We start from the raw sequence: 23759 nt of genomic DNA, 5'->3' as shown, positions 1-23759 counted from the left end.
TTTAAGTATCAGTGATTGGGTCCATATACAGCCATTGACTTTGGTTCCTCCAATCAAAAAAACACCGAAGACTGACTTAACCCTTAGTTTTCCTTTAGGAAGCAACCCAAGAACTACCAAACCCACAGAAGTACACGTAACATTCATAAAATCAATTCAGATACCTCCCATGTTCTTGACAAAGGGTGTGCAGGATCATGTTGAAAATAAAGAACTGTAGGCAGATATAGTACTTGGAATCTGTAAGAGTAAAAAAGATGTTTTTTTTTTTAAATTAAACAATCCCAAACATAATTTATAAATTAATAAATATCCGCTCTGTGATATCTCAGATGTTATAGTAGTTCCCAATACTGAGAACAGGAACTAGCTGTGGTACTTTATAAATGACTGTAGTCATATACTTTCCATTTTGGATCAATAACATCAAAATGCTTTTCCTGTCTATTAATAATTGGCCCTAATATTTAGATACTGGGTCCAATCATGAACACCAAAACCATCCCACTCCCCCTCAAATTACCTCACATAGATATTTGTTTTAACTAATTCTATCTCTCACTTAAATGTACTTTTCTTTCATTTCAGGTAATTAGTTTTTGTTTTCCATTCCTAATTTCCTTAAATATTTCCTCGTGCTTTGATGTCATTATCACTCAAGCATATTTTCAGTTATCATATTCCCTTCTGATGTATTTTGGCTAGGCTATCCATGTTATATACGTGTTGGTTTCTATTGGTCATATCCTACAACTCTTTTATGATTGCAGCTACCCTTCCTAAAGGCTCGATCCTACTGTCATTGAGCTCAAGTTTTGCCATTAACTTCAATAGGAGCAGAATAAGCTACTAAATTATCAACGCTCAGTGTGCTCATAAGTCCAAGGCCCTGAATTTGATATTGTTTAGACCACTGTAAATTAGAAACAATTTAAACAAAATCAATGGAATTACATCAGGGTAAAACTCATCTAATGTAAATGAGATCAGAATCAAGCCAAAAGCATGTCTGTGCTAAGGCTTTATAGAGAGCATTTGTTGCCTTTGTTAAACGTGATATCCTTATGCTACCTCTTAGTGTTACATTTGTTTTTTTTTTACCACTACCCTTAGAGCTTGTGTTTAATTAATGTAATGTGCAATATCTTTCCCAGAACCCCCTTTTGCACTACTCTTTTCTATCCAACAGTCTCGTATTTTATTTTTTGGCTTGTGAGATATTTCTCAGCACACTGTTTTTTAAAATCTTAACTAAATCTCATCATATTATCTTTCTCTCTACTCCTCCCGCGATTTCTCAGAGTTCCCTGGAGCTTTTGAAACTCCCAGTATTCTACTATATTTATAATCACTCCTAACAGTGCTTTGGAATGATCATTAATTTCATCAGAGCTGGGTATACGTCCTGTTGTGTTTGATTCATGAAGAAATTGGGCTGAATACTGATAAGTATTTATCACTACCTACAATTAACTGTTCCCTACCATGCTGTATACTTTTGCATACCCACTGTAAAGGCAGGTTAGGATGTCAGAGATATGTATTGTACCTGAATGGCCAATGATGGGTGTGCCCCAAAGTCCTGTTTTCATGTTAAAAATTGTTAGTCTGAAAATACACTCTCTGATGTATCAGCCTATGGCCCATACTCATTTAAGATACTGGGACTGCTGAGGTAAGTAAACACTATTAGTGTGGGTAAGGATTGCAGAAGTGGGCACTTATTCACACCAGATGCTAGGACCATGAATTAAATCCTGGCCCGATTTAAGTCAATGGCAAAACTCCCATTGACTTCAGCCGGGCAAGGATTTCATCACATATCTCTTATAATTTCTGTCAATTATCAGAGGGGCAGCTGTGTTAGTCTGGATCTGTAAAAGCGGCAGAGAGTCCTGTGGCACCTTATAGACTAACAGACATATTGGAGCATAAGCTTTTGTGGGTGAATACCCACTTTGTCGGATGCACGTAGTGGAAATTTCCAGAGGCAGGTATAAATATGCAAGCAAGAATCAGGCTAGGGATAACAAGGTTAGTTCAATCAGGGAGGATGAGGCCCTCTTCTAGCAGTTGAGGTATGAACACCAAGGGAGGAGACACTGCTTTTGTAGTCGGCTAGCCAGTCACAGTCTTTGTTTAATCCTGAGCTGATGGTGGACGTTCATTCACCTGCACGTCCACCAATGTAATATACATCATCATGTGCCAGCAATGCCTCTCTGCTATGTACATCAGCCAGACTGTGTTTATCCTACATAAAAGGATAAATGGACACAAATCAGATATTAGATATTATACAAAAACCTGTAGGAGAACACTTCAATCTCCCTGGACTCACAGTAGTAGATTTAAAACATAGAATAGAATCTCAGGGTTGGAAGGGACCTCAGGAGGTCATCTAGTCCAACCCCCTGCTCAAAGCAGGACCAATCCCCATTTTTGCCCCAGATCCCTAAATGGCCCCCTCAAGGATTGAACTCACAACCCTGGGTTTAGCTGGCCAAAGCTCAAACCACTGAGCTATCCCTCCCTACGTTTAAATGTAGTCATCCTGCAGCAAAAAAAATTCAGGACCAGACTTCAAAGAGAAACTGCTGAGCTTTGGTTCATTTGTAAATTTGACACCATCAGCTCAGGATTAAACAAAAAACTGTGAAAAGACTGGTTTCAGAGTAACAGCCGTGTTAGTCTGTATTCGCAAAAAGAAAAGGAGTACTTGTGGCACCTTAGAGACTAACCAATTTATTTGAGCATAAGCTTTCGTGAGCTACAGCTCACTTCATCGGATGCATACTGTGGAAACTGCAGAAGACATTATATACACAGAGACCATGAAAAAATACCTCCTCCCACCCCACTCTCCTGCTGGTAATAGCTTATCTAAAGTGATCACTCTCCTTACAATGTGTACGATAATCAAGTTGGGCCATTTCCAGCACAAATCCAGGTTTTCTCACCCTCCGCGCCCCCCCCCCCCCCCCCACAAACTCACTCTCCTGCTGGTAATAGCCCATCCAAAGTGACCACTCTCTTTACAATGTGTAAAAAAAAAACCTGTGAGAAAACCTCTGTGTATATAATGTCTTCTGCAGTTTCCACAGTATGCATCCGATGAAGTGAGCTGTAGCTCACGAAAGCTTATGCTCAAATAAATTGGTTAGTCTCTAAGGTGCCACAAGTACTCCTTTTCTTTTTGTGAAAAGACTGTAACATTAGTCTATAAGGTGCCACAGGACTCTTTGCCGCTTTTACAATTTCTGAATATCAGTTGCAGGGATTTTTGAAACACATCCATAAATGATACTGAAGATGACACCCTTAAAATATATTTTCTTTCTTTTCTTTTTCAGGAAGTATTTTGGAGAAAAAATAGGACTGTATTTTGCGTGGTTGGGTTTATATACAGAATTCCTTATCCCATCTTCAGTAGTTGGGATAATAGTTTTTCTTTATGGATGTATAACCATGGAAAGTGACATTCCTAGGTAAGCTTGTCTGTGAACAGTATTTTGTTACTCAATAATTATAACGTTATGTTATTGATCCTCAGTAACTGTTAATCCTCAGTAACTGCAATGACTTTTAATATGTTTGAGGAACATTTGTGTAGTATTAAACAAATCTGTATAATACAGCAGCCATTTATTTCACTAGGATCCTACACACATGAAATAATCTTATTCAGACCAAATAAATTCATTTGTGTGTTTACAAGAATGCAATAAACTTACTGAGCATATTTATTTCAATAACTTCACCACTGAATAGCCAAATAAACACATGGTCATATTCCACTGTAATTCATTCTAATGTCACATTACACAATATGTGTGCATTTGCATCTGTGTAATACAGAATGCAAAGCAACAGAATGTTTATTTGGATCTTCAAAGGTGCAGTCATTGAAATAAGGACACTCAGTAAGTTTATTGCAGTCTTCTAAAACATGTGAGTAAATTTACTGATCTGAATAAGATTATTTCAGTGTCCTTTCTTGTATGTAGGATCACAGTGAAATAACTGCAGCTGTGTTAGTACAGATTTCCAGATATAATAAGTGTACATCTAGAGTTCTGCAACTTGGTATATTGCAAACAATGATACCTTTGGAATAAGTGGTGCTGTTCTAATATAATATAAAGTCTGTTTACATAAATGGATTGAAATTTTTAAATGAGAACTGGTCAAAATGTTTAAAATGAAAAGTTTTTTCTATTAAAAATGTATTTAATCCCGCACAAAAAAATTGCAAAAATGTTTTGACATTGTGAAAAAATTCTGTTTTCCATTACATATTGTGTTTTTTTCTTGCAGATGTTAAAAAGAAAAAAATAGAAAAGATTCTCAATGTAACGATCATTTTTTTTCATACACTGAAGGTTTTCAGTAAGTGAAAAAAAAATAACATTTCCAATAAAAAAAAAATAGTGGAAAAAATTGCGAAATTTCAAATAAATAAAAATGAGTCAATTTCAAACCTTCTGAAGCAAAAAACCCAACTTCTTAATTAGAAAATGTTTCGTAGAGCTAGTTTTTCATTTTTTGACTAGCCCTATTTAAACATATAGCAGAGTTGGCGAATATAAAAATTAGTATAATGACAATTCGATCAGATTGTGTGTGTTTATAAACAGCAAAGTCCTGCTTCCCTTATTTCCAAGATTAGGTTGTAGTGCAAAGCTCATTGAAGTGAATGGAAGGGAAGTATTTCCATTGTCTTCAAAGGGCTTCATATCACTTTCTTAATCCTGTGTAAATCAAGTTATTTGCATGGGTAGTTTGATCAAAATTTAGCCTTTTCTACATTTGGAGTCTGCAGTATTTCCCTAATTCCTGGTTCCCCAAACTATTGTTTGTTTGTTTTTCTGTTGATGTGGCTATGAATAAAGACACGTTTTAATCAATTCTGATGCAAATGCTCACTTCTCAGTGAAAAAAATGTAAAAGTAGGAATCTTTTGGTAATTTGCAATTTATCAGTAAAGAAGCAATGAAATGGTTAGATTGTTTGCTAAAGAAATTGACACTTTTTAAGCATAGGCATTGTAAATTACAATGCTGGATTCTAATATTACCTCTGGGTCTGCAGAATTATCGAGGTATTCCCTAAATATACTGAGTTAACCTAATTCTTGGTTTCTACACATAAAATGAAAACCAAAATTTTTGGGAGGAACAAAACCCTTCATGGTCAGGGCATAAGGCAGCCCCTAAATAATAAGGGTTAGAATGAAACTTTCTCTAGGGGCAGGTTGTTCCATAACTACCACTGCTGGGTTTTTGCAGCTTCCTCTGAAGCATTAAGTTGTCACTATCAGAGATAGCATATTGGATTGATGGACCTTGGGTCTGATCCAGCATGGTAATTTCTATATTAGCTAAGGTAAATTGGCAAGTTTTAAAATATGATTGCTGTGCAGAAAAACAGATCAAGACCATTACAATTATCAATGATTGGTAAATGATGATTGATAACATTTCTGATTTAGATTTTTTGACCTGATTTCAATGAACTTTTAATCAAGATCAGCTGTGCCCTTCTCAAGCAAATCTTATGCTAACATTAAACCTGCAGAGGGACTTATGGCAAAGATATATCTGCCCCACTCTCTGCTGCCTTTTCAAATACAAAACAAGAGAGAGTTATTTTAACTATGTCATGACTGGAAATAGCTGTACATAATTAAAATGAATTAATTTCCAGAGGGATGGTCTTGACTGTTAAAAGGAATAAATCATTTTCCATCACTGACTTCTATGATGATAGAAAATCACATCAGACGTTTGTCAAAAAGCAAACAATCACAAACCAGCATAGTGTAAAGTTAACATATACCTAATAGTGGTATACGTCCAGTGAAGTGGTCTGGTAAATTCTTCTGTGAGGCCATGATCCTGCAATTTGATCAATGCAAGAGCCACCTGAGCATGTGACCACTGATGTGAATGGGACTCCATGTGAGCATCAAGATCTTGCATACAGATCTACTCGCAGGACTGGAGTGATTATACAGTAAAATCAGTAGGTTTTGGCTTAGCCTATAGGAAAATAGTGGTGGTTAGTTAAAGACCATAGATAATTGAATAGATATATAGTACATAACAATGCATATTTTAAAAACAACTTTTTAAATAGAAATTTTAAAAACTTTAGAAAATGTTCACATTAGTTTGTCAAAATGACAATCGGTGTTGCAGTATTTTTGTAACTCTGGTTCTGGTGTCTCTTGGTGAGAATGGACGTTTGCTTGTACTACATCAGATGATGTAATCTGAGGCACAGGACATACAGTTTAGCGTTTAAATGCATGAACCAGGAGGGAGAGCTTTACAATTGTTGTTTTAAAGTACATTTCATCATAGTTTGGAAATTTAGATTAGCATTCTTTCCCCTGAAAAAATAAACAACTGAGTCAAATTGTGACAGGAGAGCATCACATGCACATTTGGGTCTGGAGAGATGAGACGAATTGGCCAACATTTTCAAAACTGACTGACTAGTGTGTTTGGGGGCTGTAATTTTTGGATACCCAATCTGAGACACCTTCAAGGGGCCTGATTTTTTGCAAGTGCTGAGCACCCACTTTCGGGAGGTACTCAAAATAACGAGTAACTTTAGAAAATCTTGGCCAAAATTTTGTAGCAGAAGATGCTACAGAGTAGCATTAAAAGCTTACCTTGGGAAAATACCCAGTGTTTATCCAAGTGTTCCGCAAGTGAAAGTGAAGCACAGGAGAAAGCAGGATGTTTCATCCAGAAGTGAATGAGTGTTTGTTCCTTGGCCAGATCCTCAGCTGGTGTAAGTCCCTTGACTTCAATGGAGGTATGCCAATTTACATAAGCAGAGTATCTGGCCCAACATATCCTGCAAAATGTTTTGCATACAGCGGCCAGGTGATCAGTTCCATCTGTGAAATGGAATAACTAACATGTATGGGTACATTTAATAGCTTTACAGTGTGGTATGGAGATTTGTGGAGCCACATTTCCTCTTATTTGCACATGGCCAAATATTCCGCATAATTTTGGCCAGAATTCATGCACTGATTAATGTGACATTTAGCACATGTTCTTGTTTGAGATGTTAATCCATGTTAGAGACGTGTGTTTTATCAAAGAGAAGCCAGAATTTGGCCCATGGAGTTTACCTCACTGCAAATTTAATCCTTTTTTTTCTCATGCATTCAAAAGCTGATCTGTATTTCCTGTGTCTCAAATTGGATCATCCGATTCAGGATGTCAGTGTTCGCTTTGATTTCTTTTAATTATATTTAATACACATTTTTAGTGAGTAATTCTTCTCCAATAAAATCTAGCAATCAGATTGGTTTATTATTTTGCATTGGTTTTCCTTCAGCACAGTACCTGCATGTGCTGAAGCCTCCAAGCCCATGCACTATGTAACAGCATGCAGTAGCTGTGAATGGCTGAATGCACTAGAGGACAAAACACAAATGCTCCTTCTTTTCATTAGAAATCCATTGTGACATCTTTGCATTTGTTATTTATAGTAAAGAGATGTGTGACCAACCTAAAGCGTTCACCATGTGCCCTCTTTGTGACAAGTCTTGTGACTACTGGGACCTCAGCACTGCATGTGCTACGGCACGCGCTAGCCACTTATTTGACAACCCGGCCACAGTCTTCTTCTCCATTTTCATGGCTCTCTGGGGTGAGTATGGTTTTGAATGTTAGGAATGTTGTTAGGTCTGTGGACTCGTAATAGAAAGGAAAGCTGCGATGGTACAGTAGTCGAGCACTAATATTTTATTATGCTTAGGGCATTAGGGGATTAAATGTGCTGCATATGCCTTGTGGAGCTAGCAAGCCCCCAAAGGCTAGTATGTACTGGCTTTTGCTGAGGACTGGATTCCCTCCCCTTCCTGGCCACCTACTAGGATTGCAATGAGAGGAATCCAAGCTTCTGTGCTCTGAATTCCCAGTGGTGTTTTAAGCTCTAGGAGCCTGAACAGAGTCCAGTCATTATCCCAACCTTGGAGGCCCTAGGCATACTCTCAGCATGTAGATGTCCTATCTGGCAACCCCTTCTGAATCTTGGAACTTGCTGTCCAGCCACCTAACCCCTCTGGATACAGTGCTGACCCTTCAGACTCCCCAGTATTTAAAAACACCCCTCTCATAGAATTCCACCCCAAAGGTGTGAAGCTTCTGGTTTACAGTTGAACTCTCTCAGAAGTCCTTTGCCCCTTGACTTCCTGCCCCTGCAGCAGCCTCCCTCATCTTAATCTGGTGCAAAATGGCTCTCTCCTCCAGTTCTCCCCCTGCCAGCACCCGTGAGTCCCTTTATAGACTCCTGCTGGGGCCACCTGCTTCTTTTGTTCTGCCTTTTGGTAATTTTCCATTACTCCCAACCCCCTTTCCCTTCAGACAAGGAGAGGAAGTGTCTTCTCCCAGATAGAACCAACTCACTGTCGCAACGTGTCTTACTTTGAAAAGATGATCGTTGAGTGCAGCTTATTTACTAGTGTCTGTCCCGGCAGAGACATAACACAACCCTGCTAATTCAGGTCAGAGCCACATCCATATAGGCTTTACATGACACAGTACGCATGATACAGTTTCATAAAATTATCTAAAATTCCGAAGTGGTAGAGACAGAACCCACATTTCGTCACAATGACCAAGGACTGGAGCTAGCTTTATTACCAGGGATTCCCTCTGACTGTGGCAGTCTCTATGATCACTGGGGTGGGGGCTGGGTGTATATAAAAATGGGAAGAGGGAGCCATGGGCTGTGTGTGTTTTGTATATAATATATGTATATAAATACATACAGCCCAGGAGTCCCTCTGCCCATGCCCCCAGCCTGCCTAATACTGCTCCCAGTCTGCTCCGTCTTCACATCTTTCCTCTGTGGAGACCGCATGGAGAGCACCTTCTGCAGGTTCCACAAGGCTTGGGAGACAATACTGGGCAGGCTGTCAAGTGTCTTCTTTCACATGGAATGGGATTTATTTGAGCACAGAGCGCATTCCATGTGGGACAGTTTTCTCCATGACTCTGTCAAAACTTTATGAGACTCATCCATGATTTTCCCCCAAATATCATGTGGAAATCACTGTGTACATACTAGATTTGTCCATAACAACAAAAATATCTGCCTATCCAAGGATCTCAAAGTGCATCATAGACACTAATTACTATTTTACACCTCTTCCTTACTTGCATTGCTGTTGGCCTCTCCCAGGTCCTGGCACCTGAATGCACTGTATTTTGCTTGCCTTGCTGCAAAGTCACTCACTAGTGATCTTATTTATTGTGAAAGATGCAGATGTGGTTGTATTTTAAAACAGTCTCTGGAGGGCACCTCTGTAAACTGAACTGTGAACTGCATCAGGAAAGCCTCAGTCTGAGTGTAGAACTTTGGCCAAGCAGCCATATTATCCTGATATTGCCAACTCCAAGTGAACAAAGATCATGAGTCAGGCCCCATAAATCATGAGATTGGCTTTAAAATTATGAAATGTAAACAAATATTTTGAGCCTTTACGGAGCATTTTCAAGCTTTTCTAAGGTAGAAGCTTACTTAAAAAATGAGTCTCATGTGAATACATGACTTGAGGAGTTGGGGCTTTGAAAAACATACCAAGTATCATGAGACTCACATTAAAATTGTGAGAGTTGACAACATTGTTAACCTGGTCCAGTTTGTGGCTCAGTAATAGCTCTAGAAATTACACTGTGTTGAGTGTTATGAAAACTGAGGTGTCATGGTTTATCTGCTGTTATGGACTATATAATGCACAGTCTTTTAAATTTGCTACCTGTATCTATCATAGTTTCACCATGAATATCTAGGTTGCAATGTGTCCAAACCACAGAGCAATAAATGCTCTCAACATTGGCAACCTGACAGAATAGATATGCACAATCAGTGCCTGAATATGCCATAAGATGATGCCAATAGGCTGGGAGGAAGAGTTAGATGAGAAAAATGGAGTAAAATAAGCTCAGCTCTGTGGGGTTGTATGCCCATTCCAGTGCACTTTCATCAGTTACATCAAGTGAACTCCTGCATAGTTCTATGTGGTGACACTTTCTGTGGACATGAACATAAGGGCCACCCTCTCCGACATGCCAGAGTACAATCCAGACTAATGAGTAGCTATGTCAACCCTGCCTTGTAACCTCGGGTGTCCTTTACAGTGCCTTGTTGCTGTAGCCTGCAGCCTCGACTGCTCCCAAATAGCTTCCAGCACGTAAATCAGTCCCAGCTATGTTTCTGTGTGTGCTGCAGCCAGCCAGTTACACCTTGGCTCTTACCAGCCTTGGTTAGGCTGCCGTGTGACCCCAACACACTCCCAGTTCCAGATTTACCCCCAGAAATGTCTGTCTAGAGCCTTACCAATTTCACAGCCATAAAAAACGCATCATGGACCATTAAATCTGGTCTCACCCCATGAAATTTGGTCTTTTGTGTACTTATACTCTATACTATACAGATTTCACGGGAGAGACCAGTGTTTCTCAAATTGGGGGTCCTGACACAAAGGGGAGTTGCAGGGGAGGTCGCAAGGTTATTTTAGGGGGTGTCCCGATATTGCCACCCTTACTTCTGTGCCGCCTTCAGAGCTGGGTGGCTGGAGAGTGGTGGCTGCTGACTTAGGGCCCAGTTCTGCAGACAGCAGTGCTGAAGTAAGGGTGGCAATACCATACCAGGCCATCCTTACTCTGCACTGGTGCTGGCGGTGGCTCTGCCTTCAGAGCTAGGCTCCTGGCCAGCAGCTGCTGCTCTCCAGTTCTGAAGGCAGCGCTGTTGCCTGCAGCAGTGCAGAAGTAAGGGTAGCAGTACTGCAACACCTACAATAACCTTGTGACCCCCCCAACTCCTTTTTGGATCAGGACCCCTACAATTACAATACCATGAAATTTCAGATGTACATAGTTGAAATCACGAAATTTAAGATTTTTAAAATCCTATGGCCATGAAATTCACCAAAATGGACCGTGAATTTGGAAACGCCCTATGTATGTCCTGTACTGCCCAGCCCTTTTCTGGACAGTGCAAATATATTAAGTTCATTATTCCTTTAAGGGAATAATACACAGACAACTTGTTTTCCTAAATGGAGTTACACAGACATTTCAGTTTGAACACACTGGATTAGGTAATACAATACACCAAGTTTACTTACTGCAGAAAGATAGATTTTGAGTGAATATAAATAATGAGGCATAAAAGTCAGAAATGGTTACAAGAAAAATAAAGATAAACTGTTTACTGGTATCCGCTTAAAAAGCTATCTTAGTAGCAAAGCAAATTTTTCACCATATGCTCCAGCAGATTACTGATCAAACTCTCTCAGGTCAGAACCCTCCCTCCAGAGTCCAGTGGCTGCTTCCTTTGTCTCTTCAGGTGCAGTGAATGTGATGGGCAGGGAGAGAGAGAAGGGTGCCTTGGGGTATTTGTTCCTTATATAGTCTTAGATCCCCTTTTGAAAAACATTTCCAGCTGAGAAACAGGAGACACAGAGTCTATGTGGAAGGTTGTTCCCAGTTGGTTTTTTCACCTGTTTGAACTTTCTTTGTCTTCCTTTCCTGCTTGATGACTCTGTTTACTGCTTAAATACAAATTAAGCAGAGCACAGGTTCCTTTGTTTAAGACAAACCAGTTTCCCAACTTCTGTTTGGTCATGGCTGTGAAGTTTGGAAGATATGATAATAACACCTTACAGAGGAACCTTATAACATCACATTATATACCACATATTTTACCAGGACAATACTGACCAGCAAATTACCAGTTTCCAAATGATACCTTTGTATAAAGATTATTACAATAGTACATAGAGTGTGAATACAGGGGTCTATTCTGTCACATCCTCCAAATTTGTCATTAAAATTCCACTGTGTGGTAATTGTTGGCTTTTAATTCTGGCCATTGTGTGTAATGATAAAGTATGAATGATGTACTGTCTCAGATAGATACAAGATAGAAAAATCATGGAGCAAGTCCTCAAGGAAACCATTTTGAAGCACTTGGAGGAGAGGAAGGTGATCAGGAATAGTCAACATGGATTCACCAAGGGCAAGTCATGCCTGACCAACTTGATTGCCTTCTATGATGAGATAACTGGCTCTGTGGATATGGGGAAAGTGGTGGACATGATATATCTTAACTTTAGCAAAGCTTTTGATATGGTCTCCTACAGTATTCTTGCCAGCAAGTTAAAAAAGTGTGGATTGGATAAATGGACTATAAGGTGGATAGAAAGTTGGCTAGATCGTTGGGCTCAACGGGTAGTGATCAATGGCTCGATGTCTAGTTGGCAGCCAGTATCAAGCGGAGTGCCCCAGGGGTTCGGTCCTGGGGCTGGTTTTGTTCAACATCTTCATTAATGATCTGGATGGACTGCACCCTTAGCAAGTTTGCAGATGATGCTAAACTGGGGGGAGAGGTAGATATGCTGGAGGGTAGGGATTGGGTCCAGAGTGACCTAGACAAATTGGAGGATTGGGCCAAAACAAATCTGATGACATTCAACAAGGACAATGCAGAGTCCTGTACTGTCATAAATATAAAGGGAAGGGTAAACCCCTTTAAAATCCCTCCTGGCCAGAGGAAAACTCCTCTCACCTGTAAAGGGTTAAGAAGCTAAAGGTAATCTCGCTGGCACCTGACCAAAATGACCAATGAGGAGACAAGATACTTTCAAAAGCTGGGAGGAGGGAGAGAAACAAAGGGTCTCTGTCTGTCTATATGCTGTTTTTGTCGGGGATAGACCAGGAATGGAGTCTTAGAACGTTTAGTAAGTAATCTAGCTAGGTATGTGTTAATTATGATTTCTTTAAATGGCTGAGAAAAGAATTGTGCTGAATAGAATAACTATTTCTGTCTGTGTATCTTTTTTGTAACTTAAGGTTTTGCCTAGAGGGATTCTCTATGTTTTGAATCTAATTACCCTGTAAGGTATCTACCATCCTGATTTTACAGAGGGGATTTCTTTACTTCTATTTACTCCTATTTCTATTAAAAGTCTTCTTGTAAGAAAACTGAATGCTTTTTCATTGTTCTCAGATCCAAGGGTTTGGGTCTGTGGTCACCTATGCAAATTGGTGAGGTTTTTTTATCCAACATTTCCCAGGAAAGTGGGGGGGGGTGCAAGTGTTGGGAGGATTATTCATTGTTCTTAAGATCCAAGGGTCTGGGTCTGTAGTCACCTAGGCAAATTGGTGAGGCTTTTTACCAAACCTTGTCCAGGAAGTGGGGTGCAAGGTTTTGGGAAGTATTTTGGGGGGAAAGACGTTTCCAAACAGCTCTTCCCCAGTAACCAGTATTTGTTTGGTGGTGGTAGCAGCCAATCCAAGGACAAAGGGTGGAATATTTTGTACCTTGGGGAAGTTTTTGACCTAAGCTGGTAAAGATAAGCTTAGGAGGTTTTCATGCAGGTCCCCACATCTGTACCCTAGCGTTCAGAGTGGGGGAGGAACCTTGACATGTACTTAGAAATGGAAGAATCCCATGCACTGCTACAGGCTGGAGAGTGAATGGCTAAGTGGCAGTTCTGCAGAAAAGGATCTGGAGATTACAGTGGAGGAGAAGCTGGATATGAGTCAACAGTGTGCCCTTGTTGCCAAGAAGTCTAATGGCTTTTTGGACTGCATTATTAGGAGCATTGCCAGCAGATCGAGGGAAGTGATTATTCCCCTCTATTTGGCACTGGTGAGGCCACATCTGGAGTACTGTGTCCAGTTTTGGGCCCTCCACTACAGAAAGGATGTGGACAAATTGGAGAGAGTCCAGCAGAAGGCAATGGAAATGATTAGGGGGATGGGGCACATGACTTATGAGGAGAGGCTGAGGGAACTGGTCTTATTTAGTCTGCAGAAGAAAAGAGTGAGGGGGGATTTGATAGCAGCCTTCAACTACCTGAAGTGGGGTTCCAGAGAGGATGGAGCTAGGCTGTTCTCAGTGGTGGCAGATGACAGAACAAGAAGCAATGGTCTCAAGTTGCAGTGGGGGAGGTCTAGGTTGGATATTAGGAAAAACTATTTCACTTGGAGAGTGGTGAAGCACAGGAATGTGTTACCTAGGGAGGTGGTGGAATCTCCATCCTTAGAGATTTTTAAGGTCAGGCTTGACAAAGCCCTGGCTGGGATGATTTAGTTGGGGTTGGTCCTTCTTTGAGCAGGGGGTTGGACTAGATGAGCTCCTGAGGTCTCTTCCAACCCATATCTTCTATGATTCTATAATTCTAAGTGTGTTTCCTAAGACAGTCTTGCTTGAAAAAGGAAACCCTTACATCTATACAAATGATCATTTCCAGTGTAATTGTATTCACAGCAATTTTCCCTCAGCATCAACAAGATGGTTTGTGAAGTATACTGTTGACATATGCTGTGTCTGCATGTTCAGAAATGAGATGAAAAGACTGAAGTTTGTAGTGAAATAGAAAAGAACAAACAGTTCTTTATGTACTGGTTTAAAATGACACTTAAGGATAATAAAATCTTTTCTGAGCCATATCCTGTCGTTAAAAAAAACCTTTCCCACAGACTGGAAAATTCTTTGTGCTGGGACTATGATAACTGAGCTTGTCAGTGCAAGAAAATACTCCCATCATCTATCAGCATCAGCAAAGCAAAACCAAGTACCCTATGTTAACCCTGCCCTGCTTGCATATTGAGCATTACATTACACCATATTATTGCTGCCCTGCAAGTAGCAGAGCGCATTCCTTCTATCTACCTTTCAGTTTGGTGACTGACAGTTCTACTGTTCTTTGCATACCTGAAACCAGCTTCTCTTATAGTGTCTTGAATAAACATTGCTTGAATCACTTTTTGTAAGATGTAGTGATGGGGAAACTGTCATGCATTATTACTCACTATTACTATGCTTAAAAAGGGAACAATATAGTATTTATGCTCTGCTGAGCTGGCTTCTTTTCATGGTGAGGGCTGTGCAGAAGAATCCACCTTTTATCCTTTCAGCCTTCTCCCTTCTTGGGAAAGGTGGAGAGATTTGTTACGGTTAATATCATTAAAGGAAGTACGCTCCAGTTACTTGATGGGACACCTCATTAAATATCTTCATGAACTCAGCAACTCCATTTATCAATGCCCCATATTCATTGAGAATTTACACCAAAAAAGAACATCACGCCCGGCCAATTGTGCTTATAGCCATTGATGTTCTGAGATGTCAAGTTTCCGCTCGCAGTTAAGCAATTTCAGAGGAAGAAGGAGAGTTGAACAATTGAAGAATTTTTCAGCTGGTGTAAAACAGGCAGTACTTCAGCAATTTACATTATTCTAATTTACACCATTCGTGTATCTAGCCCAACCAATTAAAGTAGGTAAATGCTACCATTTTCATTCCCTTGAGCTAAACAGGGAACAAAGGCACAAATTCACCTACAAAATCATTGTGGGTTTTTTTTCTATAGTTATTCCAGAAAGTCCTTTAAACCCCAAGAACATGTTAAACATTATTTTTATTTGCACTGTGTTCTCCATAAGGGATGAGTAAAAATAACAATTATTTGAATATCTGGGCTTAAGTTATGTGTACAGTCAGTCACATGTTTAAAATGTTCTCTGTTGTCTGCCAGTTCTTCAAGAGCAGCCTGCAGTGACTTTTAGATTCCTATAAGGTGAGAGGACTTATGCAGAGAATATGATATTCACTGTCCCCTACAGGTCAGATTTTTCAAAAGAGCAGAACATCCACAATCTGGGCCAGATTTTCAAAACAGCTCAGTACTTTGGGTACCAGACTCATGAAAATCTGGCCACTCATTTCAGTGCCTAAATGGGAGTTGAGATATTTTGAAAAATCTGGCCTTAACTGTGAATGTTGCACATTTGAAAATTTTGCTCTGAGTTCTTGAAAATCTGGCTCTAGAGCACACTTTTTACTCTGGTTTTATGACCGTTCCATCTGTCAGATGTGTACTTTTTATATTTGTTTGACTATAGTGCAACTCCCTGTATCAGAATTTGTTAATAGACAGAATAATTCTGGCATCAGGCTGAATTATCTCTTCAGCGATGGAGTTTATTGAAGGGAAACAGCTGTGAAGAAAAGATTTCTTCCTTCCTCCCCATATTTCACAAGATCTGTCAGCCAGAACATTTTGACTTAGAAACTCCCATGCTTGGCTTGGCAGCAATGAGATCTTGAGCCAACTCTGAAGTTCTATTGTCTGGTTAGACACTGAAGTCACCCATCACTAAAAGTCTGGGTGAGCCCAGTGTAAGGTCAGATTAAAATTCAATCAGCTCATCTATATTCAGTCAGCTCATCTATGCAGTCTGAAGTTATGTGGTTCATCATGGGCACCAGAACGCTTCCCAGTTTTACCTTGCTTTGGCACTCACACCAAAGGTGACCACTGTCAAGAGAATCTGGATCTAATTCCCCATTGCTTTGCACCTTGTACAATTATCTACATCTGTGCAGGGTGAATGCATAGTGAGAGAGGCAACATGTAACCTTGGCACAATTGAAAGGTTCTGTGGGAGCACATGACTGCCCCAAGTGTTGCCTCTGCCTGCAGCCCCTGAAACTTGATATGTGTGTAGACAACATACACTATCATCTACCTCCTCCCCCTCCTGCTGCTCACTGCCCTGTGGCTGCCAAGCCTCTCAGAAGTTTCAGACATCCCTCCCTGCCTGAACTATCCTCAATCAATTTAGCAAGTGTTCAAAACAAGACCAACAGAAGTCCCAACGCAGCTGGGATGCACAGTTCCCCATGTGCCATCAGGGTGGCACCAGGGTGGGATGGTGCTTGGGCTGGATTGTCTCAGATAACAAGAAGTCGGAGAATTATCAGTCCCTTTTTCTTGGACGGGGGAATATGACACCCCCAAATCACCTTCTCCTTGATAGGCACATCGGAGGCCACAGCAGGGTCTACACCTCATTTCCCACTCTCCCCCTCCCACAGCCTGCTCCCCACACTCACCGCCCAGGGCTCTTGGGCTGAATGGGGCTCCACTTGAGCTGCCTGGTGCTGAACACCGTGTCGCAGTTCCTCTTCCCGATCTTGAAGATGCCCCACTGGCTCCCCTCAGTGGGAGGTCTGCAAAGCAGGCAGCGAGAAGCGCTGGGACTCCAGCAGCAGGGAAGGAGAAGCAGTCCCATGTAGCGGGGGTGGGAGCTCAGTGTGCAGCCAGCCCCCTGCTGCTTCCTCCCTTCCCAACCTGCGCAGCCAAACAGTGAGTGCCGCCGCCAAAGGGGGCCACTGTTTCCTCACTGATGGACATCCTGGTGATAGGTGGCCCGAGAAATCTGGGGGGGATCTGACCCAACGTGACACCCCCCCCATGTGTTGCCTCTGCATAGTGGGAGTAAAGTACTACTCTGATTCAATAATGTTTGCACACCCACTTTGCACAGATGGACATGACTCCACAACATACAATCAAAAGCCACAAAAAACCAGGCTGTCAAGAAGAAGCAACAATTATGGGAAGAAGGGCAGAAGAGTCTAAACATGAGAAGAGTGGAAGCACCACAGCATATGCCACCTAGTGTCAAGGAAAAGGGAAAGAAAGGCAGGAGGTGGAATTTGTGTCCCACCACTTATGGGAAAATCACCCTGGGTATGAGGACACTGCAGTGATACACCCGCAGCTGGCCTGTGTCAACTGACTTGGGCTCACAGGGCTTGGGCTGTGGAGCTGTAAAATTGTGGTGGAGGGAGGGACCCAGAGTCTGAGCTCCAGCCTGAGCCTGAATGATTACACTGCAGTTAAACAGCCCAAGCCCCATGAGTCCAAGTCAGCTGCCATTGGCCAGCCACGGTGTTTCACTGCAGTGTAGGCATACCCTCTGAGTCTAACACCTCACATGGCTGGGTTAAATGGATCAAAAATGCTCAACTATAACACTGTTAGGCATGCCAGGATAAAAGACATCCTCAGTACCCATCTGGAGTGCCCCATGAGGATTGCTGAAGTTTTCCGGTTACCAATAGGTACTTAGGGTTTTTTCAGAAGTAGCCTATTTCTAACTTTGTCCTCTATTTCTGATTAATTGGGAATAGTTACAAATCTTCTATCTGGGAAGTTGTGGCTGAGTATTCAGATTTGGAGTTTGTCTCCCTATATTTTGAGTCCATAAACTGTAGGATGGCACAAGGTACATTGAGAGAGATGGTCTTGTGGGAAAAGCAGATCTGGATTCAGCTCCTGGTTCCGACATAGAATTCCTTAGTGCCTTTGTGCAAGCTCCTTAAACTCTGTTCCCAATCAGCAAAATCAGACTAATACTTTCTTTCTCCGACCTGTAGTCTGTTATCTGTTTAGATTGGGCTAATTTCAGTTGTTGGGCTTCATGTGCAGGTGCTGGGTGATGTTGGTGTCCTGTGATAAACAGGAGGTCAGACTAGGTGATCTGGTGAGGGCTTCTTGCCTTAAACTCTAAGGGCATGGCCACACTCGAAACTTCAAAGCGCTCCCGCGGCAGCGCTTTGAAGTGCGAGTGTGGTCGCGCGCCAGCGCTGGGAGAGAGCTCTCCCAGTGCTCCTGGTACTCCACCTCCACGAGGGGATTAGCTCCGAGCACTGGGGCACTGTCTACACTAGCGCTTTGCAGCGCTGTAACTTGCTGTGCTCAGGGGGGTGTTTTTTCACACCCCTGAGCGAGCAAGTTGCAGCACTGTAGAGGGCAAGTGTAGCCACAGCCTATGAAATTACAAGCTCTTTCGGATAGGAACTATCTCTTGCTCTATTTGTACAGCACCTAGCACATTAGGTCCCTCACAGAACTTGGGCCTGTAGATAATACTGAATTGCAAAGAGTACATAATAATAATAATTAATTGTTATTAATAATACATTGAGTTTATAGTTTAAAATCTAACTGTGTTTTGTTGTTGTTTTTGTTGTTGAAGCTACCATGTTTCTTGAACAATGGAAGCGTTTACAGATGAGACTAGGTTACTTCTGGGATCTCACTGGCTTAGAGGAGGAAGAAGTAAGTTTTCTTTCTACATATTTACCATTGCAATCCTGAAAATGTACAGTAGTGATTAGATAGGTGGTTTCTTAATATATACATAATGCATGGAGGCACAATTCAAGTTATCTCTGGGTTGTTGTTTTTTTCAAAATGATTGTAAATTACCTTGAGTATCAAGATATCTTTAAAGAAACCATTGCATTTTAATTACCGTGTTCAGGTTTATTTTTAATAATTAAGGCAGAAGAAGATTATATCGTAAGATTAACAGCAGTTCATTCTTAATTTAAAATTTCCATATTCATTTATATGGTGTCTAATGGTAGAATGATGACAGATCCCTCCTTTTAGTATATTTCATTCCATTGCTGCTTTATTATGGCTAACACAAATGCTGAGTGTAGAGGATTGTAACATATCAGAGTAGCGTAACTAATCTCTGCATCTTGGTCTGGACTCCCTGATTGAAACCAGGGATGGAAAATCCTGAGCTGAAAGTGCTGAGCTGTTGGACTGGTGACATTTGCTGCTGAGGCTGTAGGGCATGTATCCACCACAGCCCTGAATTTGTTTTCTACTACAAATACTGCATGTGAAGAATAGAGCTGGTTGGAAATGTCACCCCACCCCAGAAAATGTTTATGCAAATGAAAAAATATTCAGTTTTGTCAAAATTTTGAATGGACCATTTTGATTTTTGTTTTTATGCATTGCAGGTGAAAACTGAAATTTTTTAGCCCAAAACTGCCCAAACTACCTGATTGGACAGTATCTTCCATAATACATTGCAGTCTCCCCTCTGGTTTAACTAGCATGGTGCATGATATGATAATGGTACCTCATAAGAGATGTAGTCCAACTACAGAGCCCAGCCCATAAAGGAAAACAGGGGCAGGTAGTATCCAAACTACAACTCCCATGAGGCACTGTAGCAGATGTAGGGGACACAGATTAATGTTGAACAGACATTTTTGGTTTTCTGATGAAAAACTGAAATTCTTCAAAGACCGTAGATGCTGTCCACAAAAATGTTTGTTTGGTCACAAAGCCAATTTTGACACTCATTTTTTGACCAGCTCTATTGTAGTGTTGCCTTCTGCAGCTGCAGTGCTCGTTTTGGTGAAATGTCCTCTTTGATTCTTTCCTTGGTTTGAAGAATCTTTCTGGCAATCCCTGCTTCCTTTTTGTTGGGGTATGCTGTGGGCTTCACTTAGGGTTTAGCAGGCCTAGTGGGCAGCCACAACTCAACACTCCCTAAAGTCCTGGGATGGCCTTGCCAGATAATCTGAGGGCCTGGCTGCTGAGTTATAGTCTGTCACTCCTCAGCAATCCCTGGGTTCTCCTGGTCAGACAAAGGGAAGGGTAGGGGGACCCAGGCCTTCCTTCTTCACCAGGTCGCAAACTAGAGTCCAAGGAGGAAAGAGTGAGAAGTGTCTCAGTCGCCTTTAGCTCATCCCTCAGACCAACTTCCCTGGACCACTTCCTACCTCCCCTGTTGTCTCCTCCTTTTGGGGTATGATCATGGCACTCTGCTTCCCTCCCAGTGCAGAGAGCTGCTCAAACAGTTTCAATAATTCAAATAATCAGTAGAGCCTTCCCATCTTCCTTCTCAGTGTCCATTTATTTCCCCTTGTCAGGGAGAAAGGGAAAGAAAAAGGGGTCAGGTCCCTTACCCTGCAGATTCCTCTGTCTCAAAAGCTACTAACTGGCTTCCTTCCGGCAGACAACCTCTTCATTCTCCCCCTGCTTGATTGGCAGAGTCCCTTTTTAAGCAGGCTCTCCCTTTGAAGCATGCTCTGCAGCTGCTGAGGGCGGCGCCTTCTTGGCCCAGTACTGTTCCATCACTCCCCAAGAATTAGTGAGGGGTTGGTAAGCCCCATCACAGAGTATGATACAAAATAATTGATTTTTTTTTGTAGTTACCTCGTTTAATTCCAAGGACAAAACAACAACAACAAAACACAGAGAAGAGTCTCTTCAATGACTTCAGCTTCTGTCAATATGCTGCTGCTTTCTCATAGATACAAATTGTCCCTTGCTGCAGTACAATATCTCTAATGGAGGGAAAAAGCAGTGGAGCCTGCTTTTGTTTCTAAGCACATATTAGTATCCATAACAATATGTGTTCAGACTTCAGCGCACCACGTCAGCCTTTGTCCTTGCAGTTTTTTACTTTATTTCTTTGTGTGTATGCGTGCATTCCGTCTCCAGAATGTCTCAGATTCAACCCATCAGGCTTCAAGCAGTGCCCTGAATTGACTAGAAAGTCACAGACGATCACAATTATTGTTTGCGATGAACCACAGTGTTTCTGAATGCAAATTCTGCTTGCAGATGTTGCCTCAAGTCATCATGGCTTATGGAGAGCACATCATGCTTTAGTTAGCATCTTTCAAAACAGCCTGTAATTCGGATTGACTTACCCTGGTAGGCCTTGAGGATGAAGTCCTGGAAAGTGGCAGAACTGAGTGAAGTTTCTTGCTGATACTTGGGACTGTACACTGGAGTTTTCTGTTTCAGTACAGGCCTCACTGAATAAGCCCCATGGCAGAGTTCCAATACAATCAAAATGCCTTTGCAAGCTCCCTATGCATCAGAGTCAGAGGGCTATCTGGAAGTTTCAAAATCCTCTGAATCCTGATGTAAATTCCCTCCAGCTCTCAGTTCCAGCATGGTGGTCAAAGTGATACTCTTTCCGACAAGCACAGGTCAAGGCCTGCATTTGGAGAAGAGCACACCTCACCATTGGGTAACCATCTCACTATTGTGTATACCTGAGAATGTTCTCGACACCTGTTGGACCTTCCTGAGGCTTCCACTCACTCAACTCTCCTTTTTCCATTCTCCTTAGGTCAAAGCAGTGCTTAATTTGTGCCAGGGCTTGCCAGGCCTGAGCCCCGGCACCTCCGGGATTGGCAGTTCTTAGCTCCAGCACCTCTGGGCTTGCTGTGTCAGTTATGAATGTAAAAAAAATTCCTTGAGCCCCAGCACTTAATTGCTTGAATTCTGACACCTCTTTCATTACAAATTAAACACTGGGTCAAAGCCCAGGACATAGGCACAGTATGATCATCTGTATGGTCTAATGAATGCCTTTCACCACATGGATTTTTCATGGACCACACACTTTGACTAGTTAAGGAAGCCTCTCAATCCCAAGCCTGATGGGAGGTCCCAGCAATATGAGCATTGATGTGCAGGAGCTATGGCTCCAGCCATTGGCATTGTTGTCACACTTGTCACTGCTAGTTGCACTGAGATATTCAGCATTATTGGTGCTTTGATCCTCAAAGGAGGCACTTCTGGGCCTTTAATTCTCCAGATGGATTCACAACCCAAACCAGCATGAAAACAAAGGAGGCAGGAGATTTACCTGACAATGCTAATAAGAAGGGATCATGATCTGAGGAATTCCTTAAAGTCTCTTACATGTTTCCCGGACCTTTCCCAGACTGAAGATTACAGAACTACTGACTCTTCTCCAGAAGATCTCATTTTCTACTTCTTTGTGAAAAGGATGTTTGGACCATCCTTTCACACCTTGCCAAGAACACCAGGGCAGACTTTACAGCTGCTCTTACAAATCTGCTACCACTACCCATCCACATGATTCTGCATCAGGGGGTGGGAGAGGTGTTTCACACCTTTGTTCTATTCCAGCTACCTCTAAAATGGCAGAGCAAAAATATCTCACATTAAAAGACACAACTGGAGCTTTCTTTCATCCACCTGTTAGATTGGAGATTGAACCTGATATTTTGAATGCCAAAACTTTAAAAACCTCACAATTTACTGTTTGATTACTGTGGACCAAATTCAGCCCTTGTGTAATTTGATTGAAATCAATGCAATTACTCCAGAGGGGAATTTAACCCTTTGGCTCTAAAACATGAGATCCAACTGGTAAGAAGGTTTATCAGTCTTTAGTACAAGTCAGCCACAGTAAGAATGACAAGTCCTACAAGGAAAAGAATGACTGCAAGGTATCTGATTCTCTCTCTTCTTCATAAATTACATTCTTAGTCTACTTACTTCTGTTAGGATTTTGGAGATTAAAGTGTACTAGCATGTAGCAGCGAGAGCAACTACTTTATGTTTAAACACTCACAGGCACACATGGCTGTCGGCTGCCAGACTTTGGCATGAGGTGCCTCATAAGGCTAAAGACCTGCTGAATGGCAGGCAGAACCCAATGTCAGAGAAGTGGAGAGCACATTGATCAAAATTACAGAGCAATCCAACACGTGTAGTTCCCTGGCATTTGTCATTCAGCGTTCACCCACTCCAGTTAATTAGTTAATATGCGTGAAGCACTTTGAAGATGTTGTACATGTTCTAAGTATTTTCAGACAAAAGGATAAGGGAAGACATTGGCTAAAATCCAGCCTATGTGAGCTGCTTGTTTTGGGATTTAAAAATAGTTACATGATTTTTATTTTTGCTTTATCTGCAAGAGGTAGTTGCACTCTGCAGGGATTGTCAGTGAACTAAGCCATGAGTTGTGGATTGTGGCTGGGTTCAGTGGAAACAAGTGGCTCCATTAAAAGAATTTCCATTAAGAGACTGCCTTTTAAGGTTATTCTCTGTCTCTGAATTTGGGTAGTTCTGGGAGCCAGACTCCTTCAGGAGGAGGGAAAGAAGAACCAGCAAGAAGCCTCTGTTTGTAATTGCAAGGCTTTGTACCCCAAATTTGTTAGTTTTCCCTCCCCCACCTGGCTGATCCCAAGCCTTGGCCACTTTGACTTGTTGCACATCGTACCTGAGGTCGTGGGATACCAAGCTCTGTGGGATGGAGCTGAAAGTATGAAAGAACAAGAAAATA

At 41.6% G+C, this 23759-nt stretch overlaps 1 protein-coding gene across 1 annotated transcript in view; it reads left to right on the top strand.

The window, feature by feature from the left end:
- Positions 1–23759, top strand: part of ANO2 (anoctamin 2) — a 272975-nt gene that overhangs the window by 116129 nt on the left and 133087 nt on the right. Inside the window, exons 11-13 of the mRNA XM_077807418.1 lie at positions 3354–3488; positions 7514–7674; positions 18870–18952. Coding sequence (XP_077663544.1) covers positions 3354–3488; positions 7514–7674; positions 18870–18952 — 379 coding nt within the window. The remainder of the gene's footprint in view (positions 1–3353; positions 3489–7513; positions 7675–18869; positions 18953–23759) is intronic.

Source organism: Eretmochelys imbricata, chromosome 1, assembly GCF_965152235.1.
Source record: "Eretmochelys imbricata isolate rEreImb1 chromosome 1, rEreImb1.hap1, whole genome shotgun sequence".
NCBI classification, from domain to species: Eukaryota; Metazoa; Chordata; order Testudines; family Cheloniidae; genus Eretmochelys; species Eretmochelys imbricata.
This window is presented reverse-complemented; position numbering and strand designations above follow the sequence as displayed.